This window comes from Bos indicus, chromosome 12 (assembly GCF_029378745.1).
Source record: "Bos indicus isolate NIAB-ARS_2022 breed Sahiwal x Tharparkar chromosome 12, NIAB-ARS_B.indTharparkar_mat_pri_1.0, whole genome shotgun sequence".
Classification (NCBI taxonomy): domain Eukaryota; kingdom Metazoa; phylum Chordata; class Mammalia; order Artiodactyla; family Bovidae; genus Bos; species Bos indicus.
Genome location: NC_091771.1, coordinates 24961910 through 24977611, shown reverse-complemented (window position 1 = coordinate 24977611; position 15702 = coordinate 24961910). Strand labels below are relative to the sequence as shown.

General features: G+C 43.8%; 1 protein-coding gene across 6 annotated transcripts; it reads left to right on the top strand.

The window, feature by feature from the left end:
* The first annotated feature begins 4087 nt into the window (after nt 1-4087).
* On the top strand, nt 4088-15208 carry CCNA1 (cyclin A1). 6 transcript variants are annotated; one of them, XM_019971396.2, is made up of 9 exons: nt 4088-4325; nt 4710-4895; nt 8605-8851; nt 9038-9162; nt 9618-9841; nt 11184-11388; nt 13069-13182; nt 14299-14432; nt 14944-15208. In XM_019971396.2, the coding sequence occupies exons 2-9, from the start codon at nt 4731-4733 to the stop codon at nt 14993-14995; spliced, it is 1266 nt and encodes a 421-aa protein (XP_019826955.1). In that variant the 5' UTR covers nt 4088-4325; nt 4710-4730; the 3' UTR covers nt 14996-15208. The 6 variants fall into 6 exon arrangements, with proteins under 6 accessions (XP_019826955.1, XP_019826954.1, XP_019826957.1 ...); XM_019971395.2 differs by having other exon boundaries at nt 4707-4895; XM_019971398.2 differs by having other exon boundaries at nt 4088-4330; nt 4707-4895.
* The last annotated feature ends 494 nt before the right edge of the window (nt 15209-15702 follow it).

Below are 15702 nucleotides of genomic sequence, written 5' to 3'. Positions count from 1 at the left end.
TCAATCCCAGGTCTCCCGCATTGTGGGCAGATTCACTAGCTGAACCACCAGGGAACCCCCCACCCAAATGAATGAATGAACAGTAGACTTTGGCTACTTTCACATATGTATTCAAACTGCTTCATTCAGAGAAAGTGACTTTACAAACATACGTACATTATCTGTCATGTATTAAGAGATCCACTTGATACCACCCGAGAATATATGTTTCCTAAGGCGGTAAATTTTTGGCTGCTTCTCAAACTGGACTCACTTGATCCTTTGGTCAAGTGGGCTAAAATGTCACAAATCTCCTGTGATCCCCAACATCTGTCCCTCATCTTACAACACAGTCATGTTCTAAATTTAAATATACACTGAGAATGGCAAAAGCGTGTCTGTGAACAGGTAAAACATGTCCTTTAAAGGACCTCGGTCCTTAAAATAAAATTGGCTCGACTTTTTCATCTCTTTTCCATCCCTATGCTGAAAATCAACTTCATTTCATACAAATTAATGAAAACTGAAATGTTTGAACAGGAGGTTAATTACTAGCTACAATGAGCAAATGGAAGAGAAGTAATAACAGCTTCTGAACTGCCAGGTAATTGCTGGCAAACAGAAAAGACTGTCTTTGAATTGAAGTTTGGAGCGGGGAGGAATCAGTTTTAATAGAACTTTGAGGTTTTAAAAATCCCTAGTAAAGAATTCAACTGTCATCCTTATTATGGAAATTAACCCTAGCATCCAAAACAGCTGAGCACTGAATATCAGGCAGGAAGTGCTGACTAAGTCATTTGTTAACCTAAGAAAGTATTATATTAGCATATAAGCTATACCAAATATTTTAGACATTAAAGATGTATTTATAATAAAAAGTATTGTTCACTTCTCAATATATTAACAGATAGGTTATATAAAATATGCAGACCTTGAAAATCTACTCAACTTTGATTTCTAATCCTGATTTTGCTACACTAATAGCAAAATAATGAGTCTCACTAAAAATGCATAATTTGTGAGGAAGTCCTTTGTATTCTCTCTGCTCCAATTTTTCCTAATTATAAGGCCAAGCTTCCCATTTACATTTTTTATAAAAATTGTGATTTTATTAGTTGAGTTTGTTTTTATGCCATGAATCATTACTAGTTCAAATATTTAATGATGATTTTTTTTAAAACCCAGGAAAAGTGTAAGTATTACGCAAGTTATATAAACATCTGAATTTATATGTATACATATATTTTTAAAATGCATAAAGTTCACCTCAATTACTCTCCAATTTAAGATCTCACCAGAGAACTGTGGTGATTTAATACTGAATTCGAAGGCAGTACAACAATAAACTCATAAGCCACATATTGGTGCTCTTGGTCAAGTTTAACAAAGTGGATGGAGAAAGAAGAAAGATGGTAACATTTAATAATATTTCATATGCATTAAGGTTGGATTAGGCTGCAGCTATTCACTTGAGCAAACTCCAGGAGTTGGTAAAGGAAAGGGAAGCCTGGCGTGCTGCAGTCCATGGGGTCGAAGAGGGTTGGACACGACTAAGGCACTGAATAGCAACAACAAAATTCACACGAGAAGGGGTAGGGGAAGACAGGTATGAAATAATCAGAGGGTCTCATCTGGTTAAGAGTTCTTTTCTCTTTAAAAGGCATTTTTTGGACTAGAGACAGCTGAGAGGTACAGACCCCTTAGTAGCCTCCTCTTCTGGTCCTGACCAGATGTGTGAGTCAGGACAGCCAATTTCAAAGACCTGCCTCTGCCAGGGGCCAATGCTACCCTTTTCCCACTTGAGCTTCAGTCTCAGAAAAGAGGATCAAAATGACAGGCTCCAGGAAAAAACATTGCACTGGCTCCTTTTGTTTTGGAAGAAAGGATGAGTATGAGGTTTCTGGTCACTTTCCTCGATCGAGTAAATCATATCAAAAGGAATGTACAGAGCGTCAGGTCACAGAAGGGCACAGAAGTGAAAGTGAAAGGCACTCAGTCTCGTCCACCTCTTTGCGACCCCAGGGACTAGAGTCCACCAGGCTCCTCTGTCCATGGAATTCTCCAGGCAAGAATACTGGAGTGGGTAGCCATTTACTTCTCCAGGGGATCTTCCCAACCCAGGGCTCAAACCGGGTCTCCAGCGTTACAGGAAGATTCTCTATCGTTTGAGCCTCTAGCTCCTGCCAAAGTAACCCTGGCTCTTGGAAAGACCCACTCCTGAGTCCCTAACAGAATCTACCCCTGACACCTTCAGAGTCCCCAGAAGTCACAAGAGTGTGGTCAGATGGTGGAAGCCTCCCCAGAAGACTTCCAAAAGCAGCACCAGATGAGAAGGGGGCAGAAGGCTCTTTTCCTCACCAGATAGCAGCACCTTGCAAAACCAACCATTTGGTGCCTGCCTACATATGTTGCCACAATTTGAGTTGTTACCAGAGCTCCTGTGTTGCCTTCATATCCTAAGGCATAGGAATTCCAGGGTGCAAAAGGATCGCTGCTTCCCAATGAATGAAAGTGGGTAATAAAAGTATAGAAGTTAGTTTCACATTAAAATCCATTTCTACTTTCCTTGGGCATCCAGGAGTGATTTGCAAGATGCCTCCTAACTGCCTCTTAACACCTGACTCAATCGCTTTCATCCTCACTTCCTGTAGAATACTTCAATTTTCCCATTAAAGCAATGCATACACAGATCGCTGGGTGAACCCATTAATAAAGAATACTTAAGAAAAAATTGGGAGAGGTGTAAGATTAGCAATTATTTTCATTCAAAACAAGGAAGAAGGAAATAACCAGTTCTTAAAACGACCATTTGAATGGTTTCCAAAATCTGTTTTATGGATGGGAACTTAGAGATGGGAAGTTAAAAATTAAAAACAGACAAAAGCAGTAACATATATATAACGTGCGTGTGTGTGTGCACAAGAACATTTTCAAAAAATAATAAAGGTAAAGATTCTTATACCTGGCTCTCTAGTTACCTCTGGAAGTTCCAGGGCTCCCTAGTTTCCAAGGACCCCTCTTCCCTTCCTGCTTGGCCAAGGCCCCTTCTCCCTACCCTCACCTCTTACCCCCAGATTAGGCCCCCTGCTTCCACCCTACCTTGCTGCGGACCCCGGATCCAAGGATTTCCTTCCCACGTGGCCAGGCCACCTGCCCAGTCCCTAGTTCCCAGCCTCCCCGCTATCCCCCCTCAACGTCCCAGACCCCGTCGCTGCCACTCGCGTTCCTTCCTCTTCCTGGGCCAGCTTCACGCTGGGGCTGCCGGAACCGTCGAGGAAGGTCTCTCTTCTTGGGACTGAGAGCACCACGTGCGACCCTAAAACCCCAGTCTCCTCTCCCGCCCTGTCGGGTTACATGCACCTGAACCCAGGCCGGCCAGGCGTGGCCTCCGGTGCGCAAGGACCCAAAATGACCGAGGAGGACACGCCGCCACCACGGACGAAGAGGCGCGACTCCAACCAGAGGTCCGCTGGCTGCCACTTGGCCTCTCTTTGGGAGTACGCTTAGGTGTGTGAGCTGGGGAAAAGGGAAGTGAGCCGCGCTGTCTGCCCGGCGCGGTCAAGGCGCCACGGCCTCAGCAGCCCCGAGGGCCCCGCGTCGCCCTCCCGGGCCAAGGTTCTCAGGAGCGGGCCGCGGAAAAGACGTTAGCGGGAGGAGTTAGCGGCTGTTGGGGGAACTGGTTCAAGTAAAAACAGTCCCTTCCAAACCCCGGCCATCACGGGGCGGGTATTCCTCCCTTACAGACACCGGCCACAGTGGGGGCGTGGGCGCCCAGGGCGGCTGCCCGCCCGGGCACGCCCGGGCAGGGCCGCTTAGGAGGAGCCCAGGGCCGCCGCCGGTTGGCCCCACCCAGCCCTGAACGCCCGGGGGTCGCGGTGCGACCTCCCAGAGCGTGTCGGGTGAGGAGGTCGCCATAGAGATGAGGCCGCAGAGCGCGCACGCCCCCCTGCGGTTGGCATGGAAACGGCCCCCGCGAGGCCCGGGAGCTGCGCTGATTGGCCGATTCAACAGACGCGGGGGCCGGCGGAGGGCGGGGGGAGTTGAAAGTAATTAGCTCTGAGCTGGGCTGCAGACGCTGGGAGCCCAGCGCCCCGGCTAGAATCTATTAACACCTCCGTCCCCTTCCGCCCCGCCCCGCCCCGGCCCCGCCCCTTTCAGCGGACCCTTATTCCCAATCCTCGTGTGCATTTACTAATTGTTCGAGACTTATGTGTAAAGAGATAAGAGTGAGAAGAGCGAGGTCCGCTGTGGGTTCCAAGCAGATTTGGGGGCCTTCTGTCTTGTGGGAGGAAGGCCGCGGAAGAGCACTCTGCTTGTCTCTTGAGAAGGGGACGTACTTTCCCACAGTGATGTATCCTGGGTCACTGGTTTGCAGGGAAGGGGGTGGTGGAGTAATGGATAAGCATCACAGCTAGGAAAGACCCGGGCTTGTAGGTTTGGACTCCCCACTAATGTGGGGGTTAGTATCTTGGCTTAGAGGTTTGTCATATTCCTCTCTCCTTCCAGCCATCAGCCAGGTATTGGAAGAAAGGCTGGAGAGATTCAAATCACCGTTTTGGTTTAAAGCGGCTTTGATCACTTGCACTGTGGCTCAGGCCCTTTCAAACCTAATAACTGCAAGGAAGATCATGTGTCACAGGGCTCTGTCTTCTAGAGAGTCTCAGCATCCTTGGATCCTTGGGGAAGAGGCTGACTCACCGGCTTGTCTGTTTCTTCTTCCTTGACAGCAGTAAGCTGTGGAGACTGAGGCTATGCATCTCAGCAGCTCCAAGAGTGGAGTAGTGCTGGCTCCAGTGTCCCGAGGTCCTGATGCCTGTCAGATGATAACCAGAGGCCAGTTGGGCCAGGATCCGCCACAAAGAACAGTACTAGGAGTGCTAACTGAGAATGGGCAGTACCGGAGGACCTGTGGCCAGGTAATGCCTGGGAAGAGCTGGAAAGGCCCTCGTGTCTTGGTGGGAAGTGGGATCTCTTGAGATTTTCTGCACAAACTCCCCTTGAGTATTCAGCCCTGGAATCTGGCCTATAGGGGCACTGATTTTTTAAATGATCCTTTTTCAGCTAGCAATATTGAATAATTTTCTTTGTTATTAGGAACTGTTTAAGTCAAATATGTGTAAAGTCACTTAAAAGAAAGTGAAAGTGAAGTCGCTCAGTCGTGTCCGACTCTTTGTGACCCTGTGGACTGTAGCCTATCAGGCTCCTCCATCCATGGGATTCTCCAGGCAAGAATACTGGAGAGGGTTGCCATTTCCTTCTCCAGGGGATCTTCCTGACCCAGGGATTGAACCTGGGTCTCTGGCACGGCAGGTAGACGCTTTACCCTCTGAGCCACCAGGGAAGCACCTAAGTTCTGGGCTAAAAGGACATTGTGAATGCACCAGAATAAACTATTATTGTTCAGTTGCTAAGTTGTGTCCGACTCTTTGCGACCCCATGGACTGTAGCCTGCCAAGCTTCTGTATCCATGGAACTTCCCAGGCAGGAATACTGGAGTGGTTTGTGATTTCTTTCTCCAAAATAAACTTGTGGTACTGGTGTTTCTCTAGATCAGAATGGTATTCAGATCGACCTAGGCTGTGCCTGAAGCATCTCGGATAACCTTTAAGTTCATTGGTGATGGTGTTAGAATCAGGATTGGATCACAGTATACTAGATTACTTCCAAATGTGTGCTTTGAAAGTCAGCTTCTCCCCAGGACTGGGGACAGTTGGGCAAAAGATCGTGGGCCATCTGATGTCTGGTTGCTTGTGCTTAATTAATCATAGGTACCTCCCTTAACAGAATGTAAACAGAGGGTAAATAAATTCAACACTTAAAATGCAAATAAGGAGTTTGGATCCTTAAGAATGCATTTTGAGATTAAAACAACAACAGCAAAAAAACTTCCTCAAGTCTGTTACTACACCAGCTTCTGTGGTGGAACGACATTGGCGGTAGTATAGTGGAGTAGGTGGCAGGTATCCTTTCCATTTTACAGGTGAGAAAATTTGAGAGGTTTGAGAAAGCCTTCCCACCCAAACAAAAGTCATGATGGAGGCCAGATCAGAAGCTTCTCCTCATCTACTGACTACTCCTACTCCTCTTCTACACAATGGCACAAGTCATTTGTGTCTTGGTGGCATCTGGTTAGTGGGAGAAAATTACCCAAAGTAATCTGTTTCAAGCTTTGGAAAAAACTGAGTAAAGGTGGTTTTAACAAACTTAATTTGCTTAGCGACGTGGTGTACTTCTTTAAACGTGAAGTCTAACAGAGTGGGGGAAGGAGAGAGTGGGATGAATAGAAAGAGTAGCACTGAAACATGTACATTACCTTATGTAAAATAGAGAGCTGGTGGGAATTTGCTGTGTGACGCAGGGAGCTCAAACCCAGTGTTCTGTGACAACCTAGAGGGCTGGGATGAGGCGGGAGGTAGGAGGGAGGTTCAAGCGGGAGGGGACATATGTATGCCTGTGGCTGATTCATGTTGATGTATGGCAGAAACCAACACAAATTGGAAAGCAAATATCCTCCAATTAAAAATAAATAAATAAATAAAACACGAAGTCTAACGCCTCTCCTGAATGGGCAGTTACCCTGTGTGCTTCGTGGTTTCACTGTGAATTCATAACTGTTAGTTACCCTCTATGTAGCTTGGTGCTGCCTCTGCATTTCCCGGTTAGATTCCTCTACAACCGTCCTACAGAAATCTTTTATTTTATACTTTCCCTTCTCTCTTTATCCGTTAAAGCCTCTATCTCCGTCCTGCCTCTCAGCTTATAACTTTATATCCTATTTTCCTAAAAATATAGATGCAACTGTAAGAGTTTCCACATGCCCCCATGTATCGTATACCCTGCCACCCTCCTCCTGCTGCGTGACCTATGTATTCCTGCTCTTACGCAAGGTGCACCCCATGTGTGAGGCACACCTGATGCACTCTTGCCTCTTCAAGGATATCATTCCATCAGCTCTTCTTTCTCTTCCTAGTTTTCTCTTCTCTACTGGGTCAAACCCAAATGCAAATATATTGTGATTTTTTTTTTTTTTCCAATCTTAAAAACCTTTCAATGACAAAGCTCTTTACAGCAACTGTCCCATTTATGGCAGTATTTCTTGAGAATTTTTCTACTATAAACTCTATTAGGATGGGCATTTGTGATGTCAGGTTTTCTGCTGTACTCCCAGTGTTTAGAAAAATCATGCCTGGCCAGGGTCGCATGCAAGTATTTGTTGAACAAATACTCTATCTCGATTTCTTCTTCTGTTCTCTTTGACTCAATTCTTATTTAAAGTTGTAAATATTTGTTTAAAAATTATTATCTATTTGGCTGCAATGGGTCTTAGTTGTGGCATGCAGTTCTTCAGTTGCAGCATGCAAACTCTTAGCTGAGGCATGCAGGGTCTAGTTTACTGACCAGGGATTGAATCCAGGTCCCCTGCACTGGGAGTGTAGAGTCTTAGCCACTGGACCACCTGGGAAGTCCCTCTCTTTGACTCAATTCGCAATCCTTTCCTTACTTATCTGAATGGCAGCGTTTGACATTATTGGTCATTCTCTCTTTCTTGAAGTAGTTTCTTCTGACTTAGCCCAGAGAACATAGCTCTCTTCTGGTTTCTCATCTTGCTTACTGGCCACACCTCATTATCTTGGTTCTTCTTCATCCACTCTCTGAAAGTTAGAGTGTGCTAGAGCTTAGTATTTGATCTGAATTGGCACTCACTCCCTTCACAATCTGTTCAAGTCTCCTGGCAACAAATACCATCTTTCTGTTGATGATTCCTTCTTCTGTCTCTGGTCTGGAACTCTCAGCTAAGTTTCAGGCTCAAGTTAGCTATCTACTTGACATCTCCACTTGGATCATGCAGTAGGCATCTCAAACTTAGGTGAAACCAAACACTGACTCCAGCCCCAACCTGCTCTTCCCAAAGTCTTCCTCATTTCAGTAAGTGGAATATCTATTCTTCTCATTATTTAACCCCAAAACTTTGTCATCCTTGACTCTTCTTTTTCTTCCACCCCACATCTAATTTGCTGAGAAAATGCTGTTGATTGTACTTTTAAAAATGTCTAGAATTTCATTTCTGTTTCTCATTATGTCATACAATAGTGTTCCATAGCTTGTAGGAGAATTAACTCATAGTACACATTTCTAAAAGCATCATGTTTCTGAATAACTGTGTATAAATGGGCCCTTTCCAGGAGCCTGTTGACTAAAAGTTGACTTTAAGGAGGACTCTGTAACTATGTGTCAAGAACCTTGCATGGTGGTTATAAAACCTGGCATGCTACAAGCAAAAAGCTGATTTACAGTCCCCCCCGCCCCCAACATGTGGTGCCTAGTTCACTTTGGAGGAGAGCTGTAATTTTGCTTTTTTTCTATAATTTTGCATTCCTTTGATACATACGTGAGGAAGATGACAAATCTTAGGTTAGCTCCTTCCCCAGATGTCACATATAGACAAAGATAAGGGCAAAGTAATCCTTTGGAAGTTTCAGGTTCTGAAATTCAGTTGCAGACATGGATATTTCAAATTCAGATTGCTCTCATCTTTCCAGCCTGCTGGTTTGAGTCACATGGGTTCTCAGCACCTATGCGGGCTCTGGGGTAAGCCTCTAACACAAAAACTTCATCCTTTTCTAGGAGCTCACCACACTCAGGTGTTTCTCTGGATCAGAAAATGTCTACCCTCCAGCTGGAAAGAAAGCGCTGTCTGACAGTAGGGTTCAGGCACCTGCCAAGCAAGGATTTGACATCTACATGGATGAGCCTGAACAGGGGAACAGAGATAGCTGCCCAGGGCGAAAGGGGATGGCATTAGAGGATGCGTATGAAGTGGACACCAGCGCACTCAAGTCAGACCTTCACTTCCTGTTGGATTTTAACACAGGTAATGGGACTCGCCCATGGCTGACGGTACCCTGTCTTTGTAATCGCCTGTACTGTTCAGTAGCATAGAACTAGCAAGAGAACTCCCTGGAATAGTAACTGTTTTCACAGCTGCCTGTAGAGGGTTAGTGGATGGAACTAGTTTTGAAATGAAATGTCTTACCTGATAATGTTGAACCCCCTGCAGTTTCCCCTATGCTGGTAGATTCATCTCTCCACTCTCAGTCTGAAGATGCATCAGATTTTGGTACAGATGTGATAAATGTGACTGAATATGCTGAAGAAATTCATCAGTACCTTAGAGAAGCTGAAGTGAGTTTTTCCAACTTCTCCTTCAATTCCCAGCACCTGAAGCACTCTGTATTAACATAGTTATATGCTCTTGGCCATGACCACTAGCAAATGGCATTCTTGTGACATCTAAACATGAGAACGTTTATGAAAAATAATAGTTGGGTGTGGTGAGTAGCAGTTACTTGGACTATTAATCTATGTCTCAAAAGGGTTTGTATATTAAGTATTTCACTCTTGGGAAGAACCATTATTGCCATGTCCCCCCTCCTTGAAGTTACTCGTTAACTAAATTGCATTACAGAACCAGAATTGCACCCTTTGTTCCATATCATGACGTACAGATTTCTCTGGCTTTTGACTGAGTTTCCTGCTAACCTCTGCTCATGAGCTTTTTAAAAATAGCAACTGTACTGTGGAGCGATCCTTCTAAGATAACAACCATTTAAACATCAAAAAACTCTCTCCCCAAACAGATCAGACACAGGCCCAAGGCACACTACATGAGGAAACAACCAGACATCACAGAAAGCATGCGGACCATTCTGGTGGACTGGCTGGCTGAGGTCGGAGAAGAGTACAAGCTCCGCGCAGAGACCCTCTACCTGGCTGTCAACTTCCTGGACAGGTTTCTTTCCTGCATGTCTGTTCTTAGAGGGAAACTGCAGCTTGTAGGAACAGCAGCTATTCTCCTGGCTTCGTAAGTCCTTCAGCTCAAATATCGTGAAATGTCAGCCTGTCTAAACACTTGATTTCTGTTCCCATTTATTGGAGAAATACAGTGCTTGATAATTAAAACTTACTCATGCCTCCTTTGATAAAATATCATTCTTTTTACAGTGTTTACTGAGAAACTGAATCTCACCACATGTTCACTCTTCAACTTGGATGTTGAAGATCCTCTTAACAAGTTCAGTATCATGACTAAGGCAACCATCAGCTCAAATTCAGAATCTAGTTCAATTATTTTGTAGTATAGTCTTTTGGCTGTATTCTACAGTGAGTAAAAGCCCCGTTTAAAGAGATTTGGGTTTATGTAAGCCTTCTCCAGGCTATAGCAAATGACTCATAATAACCCAGTTTATTTGGTTACAGTGAATAAACTATTTTAGCTAATTTCTGTTACTATCAGTCATTCATAACAATATCTATTTGTGTAGAAAAGGTTTGGGTTGTGGCTAAAAGTAAAAGTGTTAGTTGGGTCCAACTATTTGCGACCCCAAGTACTGTGGCCCACCAGGCTCCTTTGTCCATGGGATCCTCAGGCAAGAATACTGAAGTGGGTAGCCATTCCCTTCTCCAGGGGGTCTTCCTAACCCAGGAATCAAATCCGGGTCTCCTGCATTGAAAGCAGATTGTTTACCATCTGAGCCAACAGGGAAGCCTTATTTGTGTAGAAAAGCACTGGGGTTGTGACTAAGTTTCTTTTAAATAAGTTACCTGATGGTGAATAGTAGTTTCCTTTCTATTCTTCTGGTCTCAGACTTTATACTTAGTAATTACTATAATTTTGCAAAAATTTCCCTGTGGAAAGGAGAAGCAAAAGCAAAAGCAAAGAATTGATACCAGTGAAATCATTATCTTTCTCTCGGATACATAGCATCTTTTGCTAATTCAATAGAAAAAGCTGGGTACAATCTTTAAAAAAAAAAAATCTAAGGCCTAAGGAGGTTTTTTTTTCTCTTCTCCCTATCATCATGTTCAACATAAAGTTCCTTTCTACAAGATGGAGTCTGTAGAATTAAGAGGAATTTACCCACATGTCTGTCATTCAGAATCTTTCAGCTTATCAGACGCCAAAACCTAAAATCCCTAGTTGAAAATTGTCTCTTTACTACTCAGGGCAGTAAGTATGACATATCCTTGTCATACTCATGCTCTTATGGAAACAAGCCTCTGTATTTTTTCACACCTGTGCCATTTCATGATTTATAAGTGATATTTAAGTCTACGAGGGCCACGTGACAAGCCTGGTTGGGATAGCACAAGAAAGAGAGTCAGAGGATCCAAGCTTCACTTTCCCAAACTCTTCCCTTTTGTAGAAAATATGAAGAAATATATCCACCCGAAGTAGATGAGTTTGTCTACATAACGGATGATACCTACACAAAACGACAACTGCTGAGAATGGAACACCTGCTGCTGAAGGTCCTGGCTTTTGATCTGACAGTGCCAACTACCAACCAGTTCCTCCTTCAGTACTTAAGGAGGCAAGGAGTGTGCATCAGGACTGAGAACCTGGCCAAGGTAGGCCACGTGACTTCCAAGAACCTCAGTGCCAACTGGATAAAACAAGTAGCCTCCTTCAGTTCTTCCTTCCTTTTCAGTTCTTTGCCTTGGGCCCAGAAAAGCTTTTTAGCAATTGGAAGAGAACTAATTTGAAGAACATGACTTCTTCATGTTTGAAGAAGCAACGAGACGTTTCCATTAATCATGTTTGGCAGATGTGGGTTGGCTAATCACCCACAGGTCTTAGAAAAAAAAAAAATGTAAGCTTGGAAACTATTCTCTTGTATACAGACCACAGGCAAGCAGTACCTCTTAGGTTTACAGAAAGGAAACAAGATAAATATGGTTTGATTTGGCTCTAATCTCATTCTAACATGTTAAGTAAAGAAGCACTATTTGGTCATTTTGGAGTCCTAGAATTTTAGTTAGAGTCACTAAAGTATTGGTTTGGAAAACCTGGTTCCCATCCACTATGATCTAATATATCTGGTATTTATATGCTATGCAAAGAACAAGAAGAACATCTCTATAAATTTCCTAGTATGTTTCTTTTAATCTGATAAGTCCCCCCTGGTACTGTTCTAGCCAATGAACATGCATTTGCCTGATAAATTTTTAATTGATTTTTTACTGGAATATACTTCATTTACAATGCTGTATTAGTTTCTGTTGTATAGAAAAGTGAGTCAGTTATACATGTATGTGTATCTACCCTTTTTTAGATTCTATTCCTATGTAGGTCATTATAGAGTATTGAGTTGAGTTCCCTGTGATCCCTCACAGCTCAGTTGGGAAAGAATCTGCCTGATCCACTGGAAAAGGGACAGGCTACCCACTCCCGTATTCTGGCCTGGAGAATTCCATGGACTATATAGTCCATGGGGTCACAAAGAGTCAGACACAACTGAGTGACTTTCACTTCCACTTCCCTGTGCTCTACAATAGGTTATTAATTATCTGTTTTATATGTGGTAGTGTGCATATGTCAATCCAAATCTTCCAGTTTATCCCTCCCCACCCCCACCTGATAAATTAATAGCTATAATATGGACATATTTTTGCCTTTCACTGAAGACTCCAGTCTACTCCAGTGGCTAGCTGCTAAGTCACTTCAGTCGTGTCCGACTCTGTGTGACCCCATAGACGGCAGCCTACCAGGCTCTCCCGTCCCTAGGATTCTCCAGGCAAGAACACTGGAATGGGTTGCCATTTCCTTCTCCAATGCATGAAAGTGAAAAGTGAAAGTGAAGTCGCCCAGTCGTATCCGACTCTTAGCGACCCCATGGACTGCAGCCTACCAGGCTCCTCTGTCCATGGGATTTTCCAGGCAAGAGTACTGGAGTGGGGTGCCATTGCCTTCTCCAGTGGCTAGAGGAATGCTATTTGACCAGCATAAACCTGCAGTACTAGTACAGGTAACCTATCACGTACACTGTATAGATAGGCCAAATATTGATCCTTGCCTATACAATATTGAGATTTACTTGTAATTAAATGTATTAAAACCTGGATGTTATTCTGGTTATGGACAGGCATGGTGATTATTGACTCAGTGAATACTTTTGAGCATCTATTTCTGTGCTTATCACTAGATACACATTGAACAAAGATGACAGTTTGTTCCCTTGACATTTCTAGGTTTACTTGGAACCTTAGCCAGATTCCTAATTCCAATGAGACTTTCTTTCTTGTGCTTAGTATGTAGCAGAACTGAGTCTCCTTGAAGCTGACCCGTTCTTGAAATACCTTCCTTCACTGATAGCTGCAGCTGCTTATTGCCTGGCAAACTACACTGTGAACAGGCACTTCTGGGTAAGATTCTAACTGATTCTTTCTAGATGATCCTTGGGCTTCCCAGGAGGCTCAGTGATAAAGTATCCTGCAGTGCAGGAAATGTGGGTTCGATCCTTGGGTTGGGACGATCCCCTGGAGAAGGAAATGGCAACCCACTCCAGTATTATTACCTGGGAGATGCCATGGACAGAGGAGCCTGGCAGGCTGCAATCCATGGGGTTGCCAAAGAGACTTAGTGATTAAACAACAACAAGTGATTAACCAACAAGATGATCCTCAAGGCCTCAGGTCTATTTAGTAACTCAAGGCTTAAAACTGGTGAGCTTGTTAGGAGGGAGAGTTAGTTTTATAAGGAACTAGTTGCCTAACCCCCAGATTACAACATGTAGCTGGTCAGTGTTCATGGCTTGGACTCTGTGGCTTAGCTCACTGGGGCGCAGAGGGTGCAGGAAGTCAAGGAGGTGGTGGTGACATGCTCATTCAGTGGAAGCTGGCCTGGAAACCCCAATGCCCACACGTACGTAGGGAGTGCCCTTGTAGCGTAAGCACTGACCACTTCAAGGCAAAGGATGTTGACTCTTCCCCTCCATGTAAAAGAACCTCGGTCCAGTTAGGATGGTCAGAGGTTGTATGAGGCTTTCAAGGGAACAGGGAATTATTGTTGCTTCTTGGCTCGTGATAGCTGGCAGGATTAGAGATGGGCCCCTAAGATTTGGTTCTGAAGGTTCACTTTTGTGCTAAGAGAGCAGGGCATCTACTTTTATTTTCTAAAATTCTTATTTCTTATTCTGTATTTGGCTAAGAATCTTTCCATATTCTATCTAAATAGAGTGTTCAAGTAAGTTGAAGCTCTTCAGGGGCCGGTGAAAATCCTGCTCATAAGAGAATAAACTTCCCCTAAATTAGGCATTTATAATTGTATGATATGAGCAAATTTAGAACTCTGACTGTTCTTCCTAATACCTTATTCCTAAAGGCTCTGAAGAAGGATTATGGTTTCTTTTGAGATGAACATGGATACTTACTAAGTATACCTATTAACTCCCTTCAGTTCACAGTTTTATCTTCAGATTTCTGATATCATATATTAAGATCTTCAAGCTCTATGATACAAATTTCTTTTGTCTTGATTAGCCAGAAACCCTCGCCACATTTACAGGCTATTCATTAACTGAAATCGTGCCTTGCCTGAGTGAGCTACATAAAACGTGCCTCAGTATACCCCATCGACCTCAGCAAGCAATCAGGGAGAAGTACAAGGCTTCAAAGTAAGTTCCAGAAATTCTCTTATCTAGGCTCACTACTTAAAACTTTAGTAAGTGATAGTAATTTCAGAATTAAAAAACGGAACAAATTGTATGTAGTGCTGGGCTGGAAAAGTAGGGTCGCATGTCAAACCAAGAATATCAGTTTGGCAGGGCCTAGATTTATAATTTGTCACCTTGGAGAGTAGCAGGTGGCTCAGTAAAGAATCTGCCTGCAATGCAGAAGACCTGGGTTCAATCCCTGGGTTGGGAAGATCCCCTGGAGAAGGGAATGGCTACCTACTCCAGTATTCTTGCCTGGAGAATTCCGTGGAGAGAGGATCTTGTGGGCTATAGTCCATGGGGGTGCAAAGAGTCAGGCATAGCTGAGCAACTAACACTTTCCAGAGTACATCTAGTCAGCCAGCTCATTCTTTTCCATTAAAACTACCAGACGGTTTTCTGGGGCCCACGTGAGATTTTATGAAACCAAAGCCCTTGGCGTGTATTGAGCTTGCTGTGGGCCTCGTTTCAGGTACATGCACGTGTCTCTCATGGAGCCACCCATGGTGCTTCCTCTGCAGTGAGTTTCAGAACCAAAGCGCCTTCGGAATTTAACCTCCTGATCAACAGACTCGGTTGTGATTTTTACAGGTTTTCTGCAGGTTGTGTCAAACTAGTGTTGCTGCGATATAGGTGACATACTTTTTAGAATGTAAGTGTATTTAGGTTCTCTTAGACGTAGTAGCTTGTAATATAGTCTAGTACTTTCTAAAGAATAAACCTGCCTTCTGACCATGTGTTAGACTTATTTACTGCTGACTGTGGCTGACATGCTTGCCTGGAATTTTAGTTGAGAGTATTACAAATGTCTTTCTATTTTAAGAGTGCTTCTACACTGGTTTTATAAATCTGGTATGCTGTTAGGATTAAGTGTTCTGAAGAATCCAGAGATTTTCATGTTTGGTAAATCGCTTCCCTGAGACTTTTCTCTTCCTATCTTTTTACTCCTCATGTAGCTCTCCATAAACTGGCAAGGGTGACTGCCAAGCCTAGATGGACTAGCGAAGGGACGTAAGCAAGCACTGTCTATTCTAGTGTCCCTGTCGGGCCCTGGAGGGTAAAGACAGTGGGTTGAAGAATAAATGTTATCAGGTACCTCAGAGGGGTAATTTACCTAATTTAATTCTTATTGAGGGTTATGATGCTTATTTTGTAAAGGACTTTTATTTCAATGTCCAGTTTTGATTTAGTCACCCATCAAGCATATATTCAGCTTTAGAAGATGTTCGGA

What these genes read in the sequence shown, in the direction of transcription:
- CCNA1 (XM_019971396.2), top strand. Translation starts at nt 4,731, where the DNA reads ATGCATCTCAGCAGCTCCAAGAGTGGAGTAGTGCTGGCTCCAGTGTCC. An exon ending in ACCGGAGGACCTGTGGCCAG is followed by an intron (nt 4,896 to 8,604) that starts GTAATGCCTGGG and finishes ATCCTTTTCTAG; the next exon opens with GAGCTCACCACACTCAGGTG. An exon ending in CCTGTTGGATTTTAACACAG is followed by an intron (nt 8,852 to 9,037) that starts GTAATGGGACTC and finishes AACCCCCTGCAG; the next exon opens with TTTCCCCTATGCTGGTAGAT.